Source organism: Ursus arctos, unplaced genomic scaffold (assembly GCF_023065955.2).
Source record: "Ursus arctos isolate Adak ecotype North America unplaced genomic scaffold, UrsArc2.0 scaffold_6, whole genome shotgun sequence".
NCBI classification, from domain to species: Eukaryota; Metazoa; Chordata; class Mammalia; order Carnivora; family Ursidae; genus Ursus; species Ursus arctos.
This window is the reverse complement of record NW_026623078.1, coordinates 51,570,154-51,591,299: the sequence shown is the minus strand read 5'-3', so window position 1 is coordinate 51,591,299 and position 21,146 is coordinate 51,570,154. Positions and strand designations below refer to the sequence as shown.

General features: G+C 39.8%; 1 protein-coding gene across 7 annotated transcripts in view; it reads right to left on the bottom strand.

Moving 5' to 3' along the window:
- The window catches only part of SPAG1 (sperm associated antigen 1), a 62,459-nt gene that overhangs the window by 21,192 nt on the left and 20,121 nt on the right, over positions 1 to 21,146 (bottom strand). For 6 of the 7 annotated variants that reach the window (XM_057308069.1, XM_057308072.1, XM_057308074.1 and 3 more), the window contains 6 exons: positions 19,824 to 19,954; positions 16,316 to 16,422; positions 12,628 to 12,784; positions 10,124 to 10,195; positions 1,116 to 1,493; positions 647 to 746 (listed from right to left, as the gene is read on the bottom strand). In XM_057308069.1, the coding sequence (XP_057164052.1) occupies positions 647 to 746; positions 1,116 to 1,493; positions 10,124 to 10,195; positions 12,628 to 12,784; positions 16,316 to 16,422; positions 19,824 to 19,954 (945 nt within the window). The remainder of the gene's footprint in view (positions 1 to 646; positions 747 to 1,115; positions 1,494 to 10,123; positions 10,196 to 12,627; positions 12,785 to 16,315; positions 16,423 to 19,823; positions 19,955 to 21,146) is intronic. The other variant, XM_026495633.4, reaches the window with a different exon arrangement.

Sequence of the window (21,146 nt, the reverse complement as noted above, 5' to 3'; positions counted from 1 at the left end):
GGGATGCAAAGCTGTATAAAACATGGTTCCTGACTTCAAGGAGCTGAAAATCCAATGTAGTGGATGACACAGGTACCCACAGGAGAGTGACAGTGCAAGGATTAAAGCCATGCAGGTGACCAGGGAGCCTGAGGGGACCAGGAAGGCCATGAAGAGGGAGCAGTCGAGCAGGGATTTCAGAAGCAAAGATGTGCAGAGGGCACACAGTGGCCCAAGTGAGAGCAGAAAGCTTGTGTGGGGGGCAAGGTGGTAAGAGGAACTTGTAATTATCTGCAACACCACACTGAACCACTGAATACCTGTCTGAAACACAAAATAATGCTTCAGGAGAAGTTGTTCTGATGCTACAGTGGAGGAGCCAAAGACTAGATGGAAGGCTTCTCCAGTAGTCTGGAATTGACATGAAAAGAGCATGGATTAAGGTGGTGGCTGCGGAAATGAAAAAAGTTTGCAGTCTTCTATTAACTGTCTTCGCATATATGAAGAAGAAAAATTTATCATTTTTATGTATAATTCAATGAACATGTCTTTAAAATGTCTAAGAAATTAAACTCATGCAGAAAATCCAATAAGAAATTAAATACTGCATTTATTCATCACACTGAAATGGGAAGTCCCTTGACAAACCTGAAAACGCGCAGTTTACCTGTTACAATCTTGAATGCAGCCGCTGCAGTTTCCCTCTTTTAGGTAACACGCTGCTCTATTTGAATATAAGATACTTAGATCATCTGCACTTCCACTTCCTAAAATCACATTTAATTAAATACGGTTAAAATCCATTAGCGCAATCCCAGTACCCCGCTGCGACGAGACGACTGAAGTCTCCGGGGGCACTGCAGTCCTACAGACCGCCCCTAGCGCGGAGCCCCGGGGGCGCCCAGTGCCCGCAGTGGCCTCAGACCGCGAGCCCGTGAGGGGCGGATGCAACGCGCCCGGCCAGGGCACATGCTCCGCGTTCCGAGGTGCTGCTCGCCCAGGTCGCTCCCAGCCCGCCCTCGGTCCGCTCTGCACGAAGGAACGCACGGACGCGAGCGCCTGTCATTTGGGCCGGCTCTACACGTCCGAGAGCCACAGCCCGAGGGTCCGGGGAGGCGCGGGCGCAGCTCGCCTACCTGCAGGCTCCAGCTGCGCGATCGCCGCCGAGTACCGGAGGGCCGCCTCGGCGAACTGGCCGCTTTTGAACAGCTCGTTGCCCTGACTCTTCAAGCCCGCGGGACCGAGCGTGGCGGCGGGGACGGGGGCCGCCGCGGCGGCAGGGTCCCCGGCGCCCCGCCCGCTGCCCGGGTGCCGGGTGGCGTTGCCTGCCGCCACCGCCGCCGCGGCCCGCTGTCGGCCCCGCTTGTCCACGCCGGCTCCGGGCGTCCGACCCCGCCGCGACGCGCCCCTCTCCGACCGCTTGCCGCCCTCGCTTTTGCCGGTCAGCTTCTTCTGGATGTTGCCCATGGCGCGCGGCTCGGCGGCGCTCCCGGCTCCCGCCGGCTCCGCGGCCTCTGTGGGAAGTGGATGCGGGAAGCGAGTGTTTGCATCAGCAGGAGAAACTACCTACCGCGGCGGCCGCGGGGGTGCCCGGCGCAGACGCGCGGCGCGGCGCTCGCGGGGGCGGGTCGCAGCGGAGGCCGGGCGGGCACCGCCCCCGCGGGCGGGGCGGCGCGGTTCCCGGCTTCTCCAGGCGCACGTCCGCCGCGGGGCTGACGGCCGGGCCGCGCGCTCCCCGGGCCACGCACGAGAGCCACCCCGTAGTTAACTCGTTGAACGACGACGGGCTTGGGACGCGAACACGGCTGCTTAAAATCATCCCCTGACTCAAAGCATCTGTGGCGAGGTACAGCTTACAAAAAATCCACCTTTCTCCCATTTACGATTTACCAATGCATGAAGTTACCAAACCTTGAATACGATAATTGCACCCAAGATCAGGGTACCCTTTTCTTTTGCTGAAGAACTGGGAGAAAAAGATAATTTGAAAGTGAAATAAAATCCAAGAGATTTGTCATTTAAAATGAATTTAGCAAAGTTACATAAAATAGGCACCAAGTTTAATTTAAAGTGAGCCTTAAAAATCTGTAAAGTTTTCCATTACAATTCCTTATTCAAGCTTAAATTCCTTTGATCTTGATCGGAAAGACTTCAGGCATTAAACATAGCTTTAATTGATTATTCAATCTATTATTTTAAAATATGAAAATGATGTAAAATTTTTCATTGATGGGTGTCATCAATATTTAAAACAAAGCAATACTTCACAGCACTGTTTAAAAAAAAAAACACAAGTACAGAGATTTCCAAGCTTTCTGATTTAACAGATTATAATCTGATTTTTAAGGAGGCTCCATGCCCAACATGGGATTTGAATTCAAGACCTGGAGATCAAGAGTCACATACTACACCACTGAGACCAACTGAGCCAGCCAGGAGCCCTCTAATCTGATTTTTAATGGATATATTTTCCACTGTGTTTCATGAATGGTAAAGCCAGGATTTGAACCACAAGGACAGAGAGAATAGAAAACCACGAGTATTTAAAAGCAAATCAGTGGATGGTCACCTTAAGGCAGTCACTGAGTATAAAAACACATTAATTAGTAAATATGGGTTTCTATAGAGTGTAAGAACCAAAAGAGGCTTCAATATGAAAATAATAAAAAGATCTTGTTATAGCAATAAATCCCCAGATTGGACCCAGTAGGATTATTAGAGCAAGACTCCAGTCTTCTTCATCTGGTATCTGCTGCTGAAGTCCCCACCCAGCATAAGAACAGATGAAAGCGCAGATCAGTGTCAGCAGAAACAAGAGACAATTTAGTATTATTCTCCATTCCCTCGTATGTTATCCCCTCATGTCTGACCAATGCCACACTACTAAATAGCTGCAGTTTATGTAGAACTTAGTATGGGTCAAGATCTTTACATACACCATTTTCCATTATCATTAATCCTCATACCTAGTATTATCATACCCTACTTTATAAATGAGGCTACAAAGACACAAGGAAAAAGCTAAAGACTGTCCTAGAGCAAACAGAGCTAGAAATCAGCATAACTGATTTCTGGGATGAACTGAAATGAACTGAAAGCCATACCTCTCTCCTTAAGATTGAAATGTCCTTGAACAACTTTGACAGTCTCTGCAGGTAAGCCGAGGCCTGAGCTTGAAAGACCAGTGAGTCCTGGTGTGTATTGTACTACCTGTGGGACATTCCAGAGCAGTTGTTCAGGAGGTGGCTCCAAATGTAGCTCAGGGGAGTGGCCTTGACTCTTCAGATAAGTCCCAATTGCCTTGTGAGTTGCTGATATAAATAGGATCATTGGAGTTTGGGTGTGGATGAGGTCACTCAGATCTTCCAAAGGATCCCTAAGAAACACTAACACTTAAAGGATGATAATAAGAAAAATCTCCAATGGAGATGGAGGAGTATCTAGAAATGAGAGAAAGCCAAGGAGGGAGTACTGCCTCAGAAACCAAGAAGAAAGAGTATTTCAGGGAGGAAGGAGTCAACACTAACAAATACCAAAGGAAGGTATGGCCAGCAGCATCAGCTGCCTAAGGCCTACCGATAACCATTAGATCTAAAGACACGAGGACTTACTTTAGTAGCCTTCAGTAGTTTGGGTAGTTAGTAGATGCAAAAATCCTCAACAAAACACTAGCAAACCGATTCCAAAAGTGTAGTACAAGGATTATACACCATGACCAAGTGGGATTTATCTCAGGAAGTAGTTCAACAGTACAAAATCAATCTATGACACACCACATTGATCAAATAAGGGGAAAAAACTGCATGATCATAACTGACATTGAATAGGCATTTGACAAAAGCCAACACCCTTTCATGATAAAAAACAGAAAACTGGGAACAGAAGAGAAATTTCTCAACATGATAAAGTTACGAAAAACTCAGTCTAACATCACGCTCAGTGGTGAAATCCTCAAAGCTTTCCCCTGAAGATCAGGAACAGGACAAGGATGCTGTCTTCACCACAGCTAGTCAACATTACACTGGAAGTTGTAGCCTTATCAATTAGGCAAGAAAAAACACAATAGAAAGCATCCATATTGGAAAGAAAAAAGTAAAACTATTAACAGATGATATGATTATATTTTATATTACGTATATGGGCACGCATGTGTGGGGGGATGGTATATGTATGCCTAAAGAATATACACACACACACACACATTACTACTACTAGGGCTAAAAAGCAAATTCAGCAGTTTCAGGGTACAAGACACACTAGCAATGAACGATCTGAAAATTACAAAAACAATTCCATACACAGTAGCATCCAGATGAATAAAATATTTAGGAATACATTTAACCAAGGAGGTGAAAGACTTGTACACTGAAAACTACAAATTACTGGAAGAAAGCCAACAAATGGAAAGATATCTCTTGACCATAGATAGGAAGACTTAATGTTAAGATATCCAAAGTGATCTACAGATCTGACATAATCCCCTATCAGAATTCTACAGCCTTTTCTGCAGAAATGGAAAAGCTGATCCTCAAATTCATACGGAATTTCAAGGGGTTCAGGGTAGTCAAAACAATCTTGAAAAATAAGAATGAAATCAAAGGACTTACACTTCTGATTTCATAATTTTCTAAAAGCTTCAGTAATCAAAACAGCATGGTACTGACATAAGGACAGACGTGTAGGCCAATAGAATAGAACCGAGATTCTATAAATCCATATATCTAAGGTCAGTTGATTCTTGACAAGGGTGTCAAGTCCATTCAATGGGGAAAGCATAGTCTAACAAATAGTGTTGAGACAAATGGATTTTTACGTGCTGAAAAAAAAATCTAAGTTGGACTCCTTCCTACCTCAATTAATCAAAATAAGTCAGTGACCTAAATATAAGACCTGAAACCATAAAACTCTTAGAAAAGAACCTAGGGGTAAATCTATATGACCTTGGATTTGATGGTGGATTTTTATATAGGACACCAAAGGCACAGGCAACAAAAGAAAAAAACAAATTGAACTTCATCAAAATTTAAAACTTTGCATAAACAGATATTATCAAGAAAGTAAAAACACAACCCACAGAATGGGAGAAATTATGTACAAGTCATACATCTTCCCTGCAAGGGTCTAGTATGCAGACTATATAGAGTACACTTATAATGCAACTATGAAAAGACGACCTAATTCTTAAATGGGAAAACGACTTGAATAAGCATTCCTCCAAAAAAGATATACAAACAATAATAATAATATACACATAAAAATGGTTAATATAATAAGTCATTAGAAAAACACAAATCAAAACCATAAGGAGTTGCCACTTCACACCCACTATGATGGCTATAATAAAAAAGGCAAACCCTATCAGCATTTGCAAGAATGTGGAGGAATTCAAATCCTCATATATTGTTGGTGGGACTATAAAATGGTGTAGCCACTTTGGAAAACAGTCTGGAAGTTCCTCAAGAAGTTAAACATAGAGGTACCATATAATCCAGCATTCTACTCCTAGTTATATACCCAAGAAAATTAAAAACATATGCACACACAAAAAGCCTGTACATGAATTTCATAGCCACATTATTCAGAAGAGCCAAAAAAGTGGAAATAACCCAAATGCCCATCAGCAGATGCATAGAGAAAATATGGTATTATCCATGCAATGGAGTATCATTTGTCCATAAAAAGGAATAAAGTACTGATACATGCTGCAACGTGGATGAACCTTGAAAATATTATGCTAAGTGAAAGGAGCCAGACATGAAAGGCCGCATATTGTATGATTCCATTTACATGAGACACTTAGCATAGGCAAAGCCACAGAGACAAAAGTAGATGAATGATTGCCAGGAGAGGGAGATGGAAGTGACTGTTAATGGGTATTAGATTTCTTTTTGTGATGATAAAAAGGTTCCAGGATTAGACAGTGGTGATGGTTGTACAACTCTGTGAATATATTAAAATCCACTGAATTTGAAAAGGATGAATTTCATGATATATGGATATCTCAAAGAATGCTTATTTCACTTTACCCTTGACAACAAAGGATACTTTTCTTCTTCTTCTTTTTTTTTTTTTTATCTCCCATCTTGGCCAATCTCATGGGAGAGAAAAAGAATCTATCTTTAATTTTCTCTGTTAGCAATACAAAATTTGTTGATCATTTAATTTCTCCATTAGTGATTAATTGTTCATATGCTTTGTTCATTTTGGTACTGGGCTCTTCTAACATTTACTTTTTGTTTTGTAAAAGCTCTTCATATGATAAGGTCATCAGCCCCTTGCCATTTTTCCTAGTTTGTCATTTACCTTTTAATTTTTTATAGCATCTGACTGATAACTGGTTTTTCACTTTTACACAGTCAACATAACTCACCTTTCTTTTCATCATTTTATCTATTGTTTTAACTCCTTGAAATCCCTACCCTTCCACCTTCCTGATCCCACCAATTCTAGGACAAGAGAAATAACTGTATTTTATTCTTTTGTTTGCAAGTTACTATTTAGTTTTCTTATATTTCATTTTTAAGTAGGGTATAAGCAAAAGCATGACAAGGGAAGCTAGATGCTTGCTTTCCTCTGATTACTTCTCACAGACTCTGGAAGAAGAATAAATACCAAAGTCTCTGACAGCTAGTCCTATGGTGACGGTCACATCTTAAATGCTCTCCACTAGGGAAGGAAAACACAAACGGGGAGTTCCCAAGAAAGCCCAGGAACTCAAATCCTTGGATCTAATCAGCCTGGCAAATAGGTATTTCTTCAAACTAGTCCCTAGAAGGACAGTTGTCAATTGTCTTGTCTCAGTACCTGATACAGAGCAGGTGATCGGTAACTGTCAGCTTATTAAATTAAATCCACTGGCTAGGTTATACCTCAGTCAGGATGAACCGGGCCTGGCCAACCCGAGTGGCGCTTACAGGGGAGCAGCATTATCAGCTGGGGTTACACAACACTCAAAGCTGCATTTTCCCAGGGGCTTCAGGGCTCCCTGCATCATAGCCCATAATGACTAAGAATTCTTTCTTGGAATGTGATGGGATGGGGAAACACATGCCAGGATTCCATCCTGATAATTTCCCTCTGGGCGTTAACATGATTTCCTAAAAGTGACTTGGATTTCTCCTGTCTTGTCCGAGTCTCCAGGACCTCTTTTTACATGTCTTCTAACAATGGAACTTGGTAGTGGTGAGCATAAGACAGTCTGATTGACTTTATTTCACCTTAAAAGGACTACTTTAGGGCTTCCAACCATTTATTCCACCTAATCTTGATTTGCTTTCCTGATAAAAGAGAACTAGTCTTAAAATTTATATTCCTATCAGGACATTCTTATTTTGAGAATCCCACATATTTTTATATCCCCTAATCTACAAAATAATTATTGAGGGGTACAAATAACAAGATCAGAAATGGTTCTCTTAGGGTGCCTGGGTGGCCCAGTTGGTAAAGCATCTGACACTTGATTTCGCACAGGTCATGATCTCAGGGTGGGGAGATGGAGCCCTGTGTTGGGCTCTGCACTGGGGGTGGAGCCTGCTTAAGATTCTGTCTCCCACTGCCCCTCCCCTTATCCCAGCTCTCCCCATGAGCCCCACCCCCGCCATGCTCTCTCTCTCTCAAAAAAAAAGAAAGACAGAAAAAAAGAAATGGTTTTCTTAAAGCTCTGGCTGCTTCGAGATGTGAATGGGAACACTTTCTCTGTGGTTCTGATGTTAGGGATAACCACTTAACTCAGAGAGAAACATCAATCTATTCAATGATATTACACAACAATCCTGACTCACTTTTCTAATCACAGAATATTACTCACTGTTCAATAATTAGCCCTTTCCTGTTTATCTCTACGTGGGAGGAGGGCCTTTTAGTATCTCCAATCCCCCCCAGCTTTATGAGATATAACTGACATACTGTATACGTTTAAAGTGTACAACGTGATGATTTGATATAGATATGTATTGCAAAATGATTCCCACAGTAAGGTTACTTAACACAGCCATCACTTCACATAACTTTTTTTTTGTAGTGAGAACATTTAAGATCTACTTTCTTTGCAACTTTTAAGTACATAATATCATATTATTAACCATAGTCACCATACTGTACATTACCTCCCCCAAACTTACTCACAGGTAGAAGTTTGTACTCTTTGACCAACTTATCCCCCAAACCTCCACCTCTGGCAGCACTGTTCTACTCTCTATTTCTACAAGTTTGGCTTTTTTTAGATTCTACACATGAGTGCGATTACACAGTTTTTGTCTTTCTGTCTGACTTATTTCATTTAGCATAATGTCCTAAAGGTCCACCATGCGTTGCAAATGGCAGAGTTCCTTCTTTTTTGTGGCCTAATAATATTCCAGTGTATGTGAGTGTGCATCTCACATTTTCTTTATTCATTTATCTCCTGAAGGACACTTAAGGTTGTTACTGATGAAGGATAGTTAGAAGGCAGGAAGGCAGGCCGGGACAACGACAACCCCCCAACCCCCCACCCCTCCAAGAGGAAACCATCCTTAAAAGAGTTTTACACCACTCTGGAAGGAGCCCTGCACCCTTTCCCACATGATAGATAGATGACAAAAGCCTGATTGGATGACAGGCACTGGAAGGGTTAATCAGATTTAAACAGCCTACCAGCAAGCCCATAAAAACCCTCAGACTTAGAAACTCCAGTGACAATCCTCTCAGGCCCCCTCCCTCTTTGGGAGCTTTGAACTATCGCTCAATAAACCTTGCTTTGCTGCCCACCACTGTCTGGTCTACTTTTTCATACTTCAAAGTGGGGTGATCAAGAACCACGAGCACCGCAGGAGAAGAAATCCTACAACATTACCATGTCTTGGGTATCGAGAATGCTGAAATGAAATAGGGGTGCAGATATCTCTTCAAGATAGTGGTTTCATTTCTTTCATACATATACCCAGAAATGGGATGGCTGGACCATATGGTAGCTCTATTTTTAATCTTGAGGAACCTCTATACTGTTGTTCATAGTGGTTGCATTAGTTTACATTTCCACCACCAGTGGGGGTTCCCTTTTCTCCACATCCTTGCCAACACTTGTTATCTCTCATCTCTTTGACAGCCATTCAAACACATTTGAGGTGATATCTCATTGTGGTTTTGATTTGCATTTTCCTGATGATTAGTGATGTTGAGCACCTTTTTCCTATACCCATGGGCCATGTGAATGTCTTCTTTGGAAAAATGTCTACTCAGTCCCTGTGCTCCTTTTTTTAATCAAAAATGATAATACTGGTCTTTAATTCACTTGCTCTTCAACATAGGTTCAGCTTCTGATAAGCGTTTTGGTACCATATCAGTGAGCACAAGGGAGATAAATACCAAATTACACTTGTTTCTTTGACAAGGTAGTCTGGGGACGTTCAGGATGGATTTTATAGAACCTATACTTTCTTAGTTGGCATCCACTAACCACTTTAATGAGAAAGACTTTGGAGTCACACAGGTACACAGGTTTAGAGCCATATCCTAGCCATGTGATTTACAGCCCACGCAAATGTGGCAAATAACTAAACCTTTCTAGGCTTCCATTGCCTAATCTATAAAAGTGTGGGTTATAGCTTCCTTGAGGATTAAATAAAATAACCTATATAAGCAACTTTCATAGTTCTTCAAATGTGTTAATCCTTCAAAAAAAATAGTAACGAGAAAGGCAGTTCTGTCAAGATGGAACAAACATACTCTACCAATCTCTCCCCCTAAATATAACTAAAAACCAGAGACAGAATTGATGAAGTAGCCAAATGAGGACACTGAACAGTAAATGGTAGCAGGCCAGCTGGGAAAAGGGCCTAGAACCTCAACTACCACCAGACCAGCGGTGAGCTTCTCATTTTTCTTTCCTCTGTCATCTCCTAACCTGGTTCAAAGGCTGTCCAAAACCCAGAGCTGGTGCGCTGGGTGTGGACAGAAAGAGCTCCAGGAGAAGCCCTCTATTATTTATCTAAAGCAGCAAAATAGTGGACACCTATGGGAGAGAGAGTTAGGGAAAATCTTGGCTTCTTTTTTGTTTGTTTTGTTTTTCCTTTCTGTCCGACTCCAGCCCCCAGGCAATCCTACAGCAGCTGCAGGGCCAGTAACAGCCAAGTAGGTACCTAAAATTTTGAGGGAGAGGAACTCTTACCTCTGGTCAGAGAAACTGTGGTCCCAAGAATGTTCCCATTGCTATTCTTCTCTGTCCTCTTGCTGCTCGGTCCTGGAGGCACAGGATCGTGGGATGTGTGCATAGAAAGGGGAAATTAAAGGAAGGAAAACCTCTGGGCGGCAGTAAGAGAGTAGGGAAGAATCACAGAGAAAGGGTAACTCAAGAAAACAATTGCATATGAACAGAGCTCACCCTCCAGGTGACCTATATGCATAAAGTGACCCTACACAGTATACTAAAAGTTTTGAAAAGTGAATTATATGGGAAGACCATCGCCCAGACCCTGGCTGGTCACAGAGTGCTGCACAGGTGGGACAGATCCAAACAGCACTGCAAAGGTTCTGAAACTAAATGGATATTAGAACCATAGTCCACAGAAATTGGGCAGGAAAACTGTTACCCAAACCTAACCAGATTGATTAACTGCTTAAAAAAAATTCTCCGTGAGATTTAAATAAGACTGAAAAAATCACTATCATAATATTTAAAGTTGCTAGTATACAGTACAAAACTGTTTAACAGATGAGGAAGAAAGAAAACCTTGACATTTGGCAAGGGAAAAGATGATGAAGTAATACCAAACCCCAGATGACACAGATGTGAATTCAAAGACTTAAGTGACTATTATAATCATGCTCCAAGAAATAAAGGCAAACACTCCTGAAATGGACAGAAAGATTTAAAAACTTTGCGGAGAAGTGGAAGATCAAAAAAACCAAAACAAACAAAAACACAAAACACCTAAATGGAAATTTTACAATGGAAAAACACAAAAACAAAAATTTAAAATTCACTGTATGGAGCAACAGTAAATTTGGGATCAGAGAATAAAAAATCAGGGAACTTGAATATAGATCAATAGAAACTTTTCAATCTTAATAACAGAGAGAATGAGAAAAAGGGAAGAAAGCCTCAAGGACTTGTGGGACAACACTAAGTGGTCTAACAATTGTCATAACAGTTCCTGTGGGAGAGGAGAAACTGTGTTCCCCCCACCCCCCAAATTTGAAGAATTTATGGCAGACCAATGGTTACCAAGGTTTGAGGTGAGGGAAGAATTTGGCCAAAAGGACAGCAAGAAGGCGTCTTTGGCATGATGGAATTGTTCTGTATCCTGTCCCGTAATTTTATACCCCAGTTAGATAGACCTGCATATCAAAAAAAGTCCACTTTTACTATACGTAAATTTTTAAATAATAATTTACAAATAGGATCAACGGATCTAGTTTATACTGTATATTGTTCCAGGTAAGATATTAAATGATTTCCTTTAATTTTAAGACACTTAGCTTGACGTCTTAAGATAAATATAAACCCTTAGAACAATATTTGCTGCCAGAATTTATTTAAAATCTGTCTGAAAGGTGAGTCTCGATCCTTGAAAAACTATTTACTTTAACTTCTCCCTTTTTCTTCCTTTCGATGCCCTCTCTTCCTTTCCCATCTCCCTGGTACTCTTACTGTTTCCTTTTCTTTCTTCCTCCCTTCTCTTCTGTCCCTCTGTCTTTACCCTGATTTCACTGATGTTTTGTCTTGAGCTGTATATTTTATGTTGTATTTCTGTCACTAAAAAAATTAAAACTTTCATTTCTTTACTTTTTTAAGTTGAATGAGCTGAACATTTTATATTTCTCTCAAAATTAAAATATTCTGTCAGATTACTTACAAGTTAATCTTTGCCTATGAATAATTTTCAAAACTGTTACTTTCCCTTTGGTTGCTCGGGGGCTCTCAGAAAAGGGGTAAAGTTGCACCCCACCCTTGTAAAGGGAGTAGGCGCATCCTTCCCTTAAACCTGATGTAAATGTCACTGTTATATATTATGAAGATGAAGCTTTATTTAGTCTAGCTTCTCTAAAAAAATTATACCAGAAGTGAAATTATACCTATTTCTTTTGCATATTTAAAAATTTTTTTGAGAGGCACATATAGCAATTTCCCAAGAATGCATTCATCCCTATGAAGGCAACACATTTGGTTTACAACCAAGTAGCTATCTACAATCATCTACAAGAGGGATTTAAGGTTAACTTGCAAATTATCAATAATCTAAATTTACCATGATAATCAGGAATTGAATTGAACACTCATGAAAGGTGCCAGGTTAAGAAGAAAAATGGGTTTGGGAGATTGTATTAAGAAAAACATTAAGAAAAAACTTGGGGCGCCTAGGTGGCTCAGTCAGTTAAGTGTTTGACTATTGATTCTGGCTCAGGTCATGATCTTAGGGTTGTGAGATCAATCCCAAAGAGTTGGGCTCGGCTGCTGCTCTTGATTCTCTCTCCCTCTCCCTCTGCCCCTCCCTCTGCCTGTCTCCCTCTCTAAAAAAAAAAAGAAAAAAGAAAAACTTGTTTGTAGCTTTACATGGTGAAGCTAGAAAAAGTCTGGTGGACTAAGAATTTTGGTAGAAACAGAAAATTTGAGCCAGCTCATCATATAAAAAGGGAGGTTTTTGCATAACCAAAAGAGGAAAGATGTTTTACTCTTGTCTCCACTGCCATCTTCCTGTGCTCTTCTGCTGTCCTTTCCATCTTCATCCTCCGAGTTTTCTACTTCCTGGATAACCATCCTCTTCCCTTTGGTTTGAGTCTTAGATGCAGGGTCAGTTTTCAGATCTCTCTCAACCTCCAACAAGGTCTTCTGCAACATAATCACCAGGTTAAAGAAAATGTTTTCCTTTAATTAAAAATATAACCATTCTGTCAGGTAGGAATGTGAAGATATTAAAAAGTGAATAAAGATACATAGGACAACCCTTTTTATGGTGATCTTTTTTTTTTCAAACAACTTCATTGCTTTGTCTGATTATAATCATACATGTCTGTTGTAAAAAAACTCAAAGCGTAATGAGCATGAAAAAGAAGGAAATCATCTGAAATCCTGCCACTCTGGTAACAATGACATTCTAACATTCCTAGATACGTTTTTACACATATGTACACACAGAGAGATACAGTTTATACAAATAAAATCATATGACACATGCTTTTTTTAGATTAATGTTTGAAGTTCTATGTTTTATGCCAATTACAATGAAAAGAATATATACATTTTCCTCCCCCCCCCCCACTGCCCATTTTTAACAGCTGATGGAGGTATAGTTGACGAAGTCACATGCTTAAAATGCACATCGATAGGTTTTTACATAATAGATATATCCATCATTCCCAAAAGTTTCTTCCCATTTTTTTTAAGATTTTATTTATGGAGAGAGAGAGAGAGCGTGCGCACGTGAGAGAGAGCACAAGTGGGAAAGGGAGAAGCAGGCTCCCTGCTGAGCAGGAAGCCTGACCAGCGACTTGATCCCAGCAGCCCGGGATCATGGCCTGAGCCAAAGGCAGACGCTTCACAGACGGAGCCACCCAGGCACCTGGTACTGTGATTTTAATTTACATTTTCCTAGTGACTAATGATCTTGAACATCTTTTCAGATGCTTATTTTCCATTCACATCTCTCTTTTGGTGAAGAGTCTGACAGTCAAATATTTTGCTTATTTTTTATTTGCCTGTTTGTTTTCTTATTATTGGGTTTTGAGAGTTCTTTGCAGTTCTTACAGATCTTCCTCAACTTACAATAGGGTTATGTCCTGATAACCCCATTTTAAGTTGAAAATGCATTTACAACACCTAACCTACCAAACATCGTAGCTTACTTAGCCTGGCCTCCCTTAATAGTGCTCAGAACGCTTATATCAGCCTATGGTTGGGCAAAATCCTCTAACACAAAGCCTATTCTACATAAAGTGATGAATATCTCATGTAATTTGTTGAATACTGTCCTGAAAGTGAACAACACAATGGTTCCTGGGCACAGAATGGTTATGAATGTCTCGGTTTCCCCCTGTGAGCACATGGCTGACTGGGATCTGTGGCTCGCTGCCCCTGCCCAGCATATTCCTAGTCTGGAAAAAAAATGAAAACTCAAAGTACAGTTTCTATGGAATACCTACCCTTTTACACCATCATAAAGTCAAAAAACTGTTAAGTCAAGCCATTGTGAGTTGGGGACCGTTTGTATATTCGTGATACAAGTCCTTTGTTGGATACACCATTTGCAAATATTTTCCCCAGTCTGTGGCTTGTCTTTTTTTTCTTCTGTCAGTGTCTTTCAAAGAGCAAAACTTTTAAGTTTTAAGGAAGTCCAATGTACCAACCTTTCCTTTTATGGATTGTGCCATTATGTTATGTCTAAGTAAGATTTGTCTAATCCAAGGTCATAAAGATTTTATCCTATGTGTCCTTCTAGAACTCTTATATTCTAGGTTTTACACTGAGGTCTATGATCCATTTTGAATTAATCTTTGCATATGGTTAAGTTATAAATGGTTAAGGCCTGAAAGTTTATATGTAAACATGACATTGTATTGGGTAGTGACATTAAAGGTGGTTTTCCTTGTTTCAGATTTTTTTTAGAATATTGTCATGTTAACTTTTCAATACCACTATAAAATGAAATTACTAAGGGAAAAAGATGCGTTCTTCAGCCAGGCCCTAAACCTAATCCACTGAAATGCTAACTTGACAAATACACTAGGGTCATTAGCTGCCATTGAGAGAGAATGAGACAGATAAGCCGACAGGTACGGGTGGAAACAATGACAACTTACTGCTGGAAGACAGTTCTTCATGGGTTTTCTCACATTTCTAAATACATTGTGAGCAGAGGCATAAATAACATTTGTTCTGGACTATCTTTTTCAGGATGTCTGTTACTGAGAACAGCCTTGGAAAACAGTATTTTTCTTCAGAGAAGAGAGCAGGTATGTTTGCTCTCCGGTAAAATAAAGATGTTTCCCTCCATAACAGAATTTTGGGCAGGTTTGCTTGTATTCCATTATAAAAGACAGGGGTTTCCTAAATTTGGGATTCCTCAGCTGTGATACAAACCCAATGAGGGTGCAGCTCTATCTGGGCCACTCTGCATCACCCCCATGGGACTTGGGGGCCAGGGGAGCTGACATGAACTTGAAGCTCATCAGTTTGCTGTAGCGTGAATAACAGAGTCCTTTGTGTCTGACCCAGGAGCCTCTTCTCTTCTGCTAGGCTTACCTTGTTAATTTGCAAGTAGGGTAAAATCTCACGGTTCTCCACACCTCTCCTCTTTAGGCCTCAAAACAGCCCCCGGGGTGCATACCTCAGTCAGTCTGCTCAGTCAGGCAGCGAATGCTGTCAGTGGCGCTATGCTTACCATGCACTCTTCTATGGCCATGGAGCGCGTGCCTAATCCTACCTGGGAAACTTCTATACCACTCTGCATAACAAACTGAGATTCGCTCAGAGGAAAGCATTGCCTACAACACTGCAGGAAAGAGAAAAATCAAATGTTCCTATTGTATGATATCACTTATATGTGAAATCTAAAAAAGCCAAACTCATAAAAACAGAAAGTAGAACGCTTATTACCAGGGGCTGGGGAGGAATAGCAACGGGGAGATGTTGCTTAATGGTACAAATTTGCAGTTAGTAGATAAATAAGTCCTGGAGAGCTAAGGCACAACATACTGTATTCTAAACTTCAAAGTTTCTAAGAGACGAGATCTTAATTGTGCTTACCACAAAAAAAGAAATAGTTACGTGATGTGACAGAGGTGTTAGCTATAGCTAAGGTGGTGATCATACTGGAATACATAAATGTATCGAATCAACACAAGTACACCTTATAACCAGTGTTTCATATCTAAATAAATGTTTGTCCTTCAGAGTAGGCTTATAGTTTCAGACATCTTCAGAGCCTGCTTTCTTCCACTTCAAATAGATATTAATACTTCGGGGCATCTGGGATATACCTAGTTGTTTGTTGTTTGGGTTTTTTTTTTTTCTTTCGGGTTATACCTAGTTTTTAAAGGTGTGACCTAATTTTCAACAACATTCATCCAACAAGATTGATGTCATTTTAACAGAAATACAGAAATAATAACTGGGCGCCTGGGTGGCTCAGTCGGTTAAGCATTTGCCTTCGGCTCAAGTCGTGATCCCAAGGTCCTGGGATCGAGCCCTGCTTTTGGGCTCCCTGCTCAACAGGGGAATCTGCTTCTCCCTCTTCCTCTGTCCCTGCTCCTGTGCTCTCTCTCTCTCTCACTCTCTCTCTCAAATAAATAAGTAAAATCTTTTAAAAATTTTTTAAAAAGAAATAATAACTATAGAATTAGATGAGTCATTTTCTGTACTTACTTTGGCCAATTCGTTATCAGGTTCAACATTCAGTACTTTATTCAAATCTTCTATAGCTTCCTGGAGCTTGTTTTGATGTTTATATGTAGTGGCACGGCGCAGAAGAGCTGGAAATTTACCAAAAAAAAGTTATATTTTTTAACGTGTGGTATCATGGTTAGAACCAATTTTTCCATAGGTTCTCTTGAAATAGGTTCTATCTATTCTGCGGAAGAACACAAATAGCACAGAACAGTTTAGTGTGCAGTTGTGCAAAGCTTAACTACCCCCATTTTCATATTGCTGCACATATAGAAAATGATACTGGAGTAAACAGAAGAGGCTGCCTTGGGCAACAGTCACCTCCAGCAACCTGGTCCTCGCCAGCCCCGGGCCCTGCCGGCTCCTCCAAGCGCTGAGAAACTCCATACCCTCAGAGGCACCACGCTGTACAGCTATATAGGAAAGCTTTTCATGAAACATTAACATTTTCCTCTTAATAATCATCACTGGTATTATTTTGCCACTTTATGAAAATCGAGCAAATTCTTTACTCAAATTTAAGTATATTGCTGACCAGCAGATGGCTCAGCATATGAGCCATTAGCGAAGGCTTTACAGCAATCTCTAAAATGACTAGAAGACGGTATTTCACACGGGGAACTGGCGGATTCTGATGATTATGTCGGCTCAGTTCAGAAATTGAGCGCTTTGGTAATTTGCATCAGATTTTCTGTGTATTTCAAATAATTTGACAATTATTTAATACTTATAAGGAAAGCCTTTATAGTCCCATCATTATCCATGCATAATCAGAGAACTCTGTATAGTAAGTCATTATTTTGAAAAGAATGCTTGGAAATTTTGAAAAGTGAGAAATTTATATCTGATATATTTTAATATGGTATTTTAAAACATACATTTGACTAATCTATTTTAGTCTTACAATGAGCCATGAAAATCTACAGGATAAATCACTTTGTCATAAATTTAATCAAAACTGTTACACTATACTATAAGTACAAGTTTAGCTATTACTATTACTACTCAGAAGGGACCATCCATTAAGAAGTAGGCATGATATAACAGTTATCATTTTTTTAACTTATTTTTGAAATAATTTTAGATGAATGGGAAAGTTGCAAAGATACAGTTTTCTTTTTTTTAATAATAATTTTTTATTATGTTATGTTAGTCACCATACAGTATATCCTTAGTTTTTGATGTAGTGTTCCATGATTCATTGTTTGTGTATAACACCCAGTGCTCCATGCAATATGTGCCCTCCTTAATACTCATTACTGGCGAGAGTTTTCATATACCTTCTTCCAGCTTTCCCACATGCTAACATCTTACATAACTACGGAATATTTGCCAAAACCAAGAAATTAACATTGGTATAATACTATTAACTAAACTACAGGCTTTACTTGGATTTCACCAGTTTTTCCACTAATGCCTTTTTCTGTTGCAGGATGAATTGAAATACCACACTGCATTTAAACAATTATATTTTGAGTAAAACACAAAGTTCTGAAAAAGAAGTTATTTATTCACATGTAAGCAAACATAAGACTTCTTAATGTTTTATAGCCCAACTCATTACTAGATTTGGCTCTATCCAGTTTTTTTTTTTTTAAATAGTGAAGATTCCGGTGCTTTTGAAATTACTCAAACAGGAGAAATGGAAACATAAAGTCATTCCGGTGGTAGAAGGTGAGCACTGTGGTTGAATGTCAGCTCTGGAGTCTGCTGCCCAGGGCTGAGTCCTGTCTCTGCTATTTGCTAGCTGTGTGATCATGGGTGAATTGCTTAATCTTTCTATGCCTCAGTTTCCACTTTTGTAAACTGAGGGTCCTAACAATAGAATCTGCACATCTACTTAGCTATTGGGCAATTAGTGGAGTTCATATGTGTCAAGTACCTGGCACGGGGCCTGGCAGTGTTGGTGGAGGCCTACCAGAAGATGGCAGAACTTTTTTGCCACCTCTTAAAACTGGGAGCCCACCCATACTCTGTGACAGAGACAAAATACAGGCAAAGAGGATTTTGCTGGTGAAAGGAGGGCAGTCCACGGCAATGACTGTCAGGGCTGATGCTCCAGGATCTCCCCTTAGCATGGCTTCTGCGCACCCATGTTCACGGGCACAAAGGGTATATTCCGTGTGAAAAAAATTAAGTGTTTATATTTACTCAAATTCATAACATTTAAAGAAATAGAGTCTATTATAAGTTATGCCGCTCCCTTGTGGAGTGATTCCTTCTCGATAACAGAAAAGGAGAGTGGAGTCTGACTTTTATAGTTGTTCTTAGACCACAGCAAGGTTGTGCAGCAAGTGGGACAGGAAATCCAAACAGAGTGCAGGTTTTGGTAAAAAGATATAGTTAGCTTTGGGCACATTTAATTTAAAATGTCTATGGACATGTAGGTGGAAATGCCCACAAAGCTACTGGCAGAAGGTTCTAGAGCTCTGGCATGGGCTTATTATATTAATGTCAGAAATTTTATATTAAATTATACTTAGATATTTCTTGGAAAAAAAGATAGTTCAATAAGGCAGTAACAAAAAGAAAATACTGTATGATTCCACTTAGATGAGATACTTACAATAGTAAAATCATAGAGACAGAAAGGAGAATGTAATTGCCAGAGGCTGGCGGAAGGAGAAAGTAGAGAATTACTGTTTAATGGGCATAGAGTTTCAGTTATACAGGATTAAAAACGTTCTGGAAATGGAGGATAATGACGACCGTACAACAATATGAATGTAGTTAATACCACTGAATTGTACATTGAAAAATGATTAAGATGGTTAAGTTTTACGTTATGTGTATTTTACAATAAAAAAATTAAAAGATAAAAAGAAAACCAACCACAGTTCAAATGTAAACTTGAGATATTTCTTTAAAAACATATACATGTTATTTAATCTCCTGGGATAATTAACTACTTCAGTGCAAATAACCAGGAATTTAAATTCCAAGTTAAACTTGAAGTTAAAAGTAACTTTATCAAAGAAAGGGGGGCTAATCAGAAGGCGGAATGAAGCATGACAGACTATGGACTCTGAGAAACAAACTGAGGGCTTCAGAGGGGAGGGGGATGGGGGAATGGGATAGGCTGGTGATGGGTAGTAAGGAGGGCACGTATTGCGTGGTGCACTGGGTGTTAGACGCAACTAATGAATCATCGAACTTTACATCAAAAACCAGGGATGTACTATATGGTGACTAACATAATATAATAAAAAAATTATTATTAAAAAAATAAAAAAATAAAGTCAAGAACAAGACAAGAATGAGCAGTAACACCACCATTATGTATAACTCTTCTAGAAATGCTACTCAGTTAATTCAATAAAGAATCAAATAAAAATAAAAAATAAATAAAAAAAATTAAAGTAACTTTATCAAAGTGATAATTCACAGAAATTAGAGTGTATTTGACATAGTTAGTATAATCGTAGTGTCTACAAATAGTCTAACAAATCCTGATGTAAATTTAAAGCATTCTATGAATATTTTTTACCTTTTAAGTTTCCAGGTTCTAACTCCAAGACCTTTTCACAATCCCAAAAAGCACTGTTCCAATTCTGTAGCTTGAGTTCTGCTTGAGCACGATTGTTATAGGCCGCCACGGTGGGGAGCACTGATATACTCCTACAAAAGAGACACTTATTGGCAACAAGTAGACCAGAGGAAAACATAAGAAGATGGAGAAACCCAGCTAAAGTTGTAAACAAAACAACTATAGCCTGTGTTATGGGCGGGATTGTGTCCCCCAAACTCATATGCTGAAGTCCTCACCCCCAGCAGCTCAGAATAGAACTATATTTGGAGACTGTCTTTAAAGAGATGATTAAGTTAAAACGAGGTCATGAGGGTGTACCCTCATCCATTATGACTGGTGTCCTTAGAGGAAGGGGAGATTAGGATACAGACATATGCTGAGGAAAGACCACTTGCAAGACAAGAGAGATGGAGGCCACCTACAAGCCAAGGAGAGGGGCCTCAGAAGACACCAGCCCTGCTGACACCTTAATCTCAGATTTGCAGTCTCCACATGGTGAGAAAATAAATTGCTGTTGTTTGAGCCCCTCAGCCTGTGGCACTTAGTTATGGCAGCCCTAGCAAACTAATACAGCCTGCAACACCAAGAGTAATAAATACGCAGTCTGCTCTATAGACAGACTGAATCAATATTTAGACAGATGCTGAAATAGCCAGGTAAGCAGTTTAATGTTGACTCTGACTTTAGAAGTGACATGGGAACCTACATACCCACAGATCTCCTAAAAACCAGTTTGGTTAACATTAAATATCAAATACATTATTTTAACTCCTTGGGGACAATTTCCTAGTACAAAAAAATGGAGCAATCAACCACAACTAATACCCTTTACTGAGTTGCTATGGTGAGTTTACTTTGTCATCTAAAAACAAGAGTTTAGTTTGTAATCTAAAAGTAGATTTAACTCTAAGGAAAGGATCATAATTTAATCAGAAAAAGTTAACTGAAGGAAACAGAGGAGAGTAGTAGTAACTGAGGAATACAGACTTCAAGAGAGGAAATTTTGTTACATTAAGGGTATGAAAGCAAAATAACTGATGAAAAGAAGGACTTAAAACCTACCTGGTTATTGCTCAATAAGTTGATTTGGAGTACTGCGAAATAATGTATTCCTAAGTATAGGAAGGATTAGGGTATCGGTGCACTGAATTTTCTAAAGCCAGAAGAAGAATAGAAAATGAAAAGGGAAAAGCCACAAAAAGTAGCAATTTACTAAGATCATTAAAGATGAAGATAAAGAAATCACACAGTTGGGTAGAGACCAAAGACAGACAATACAAG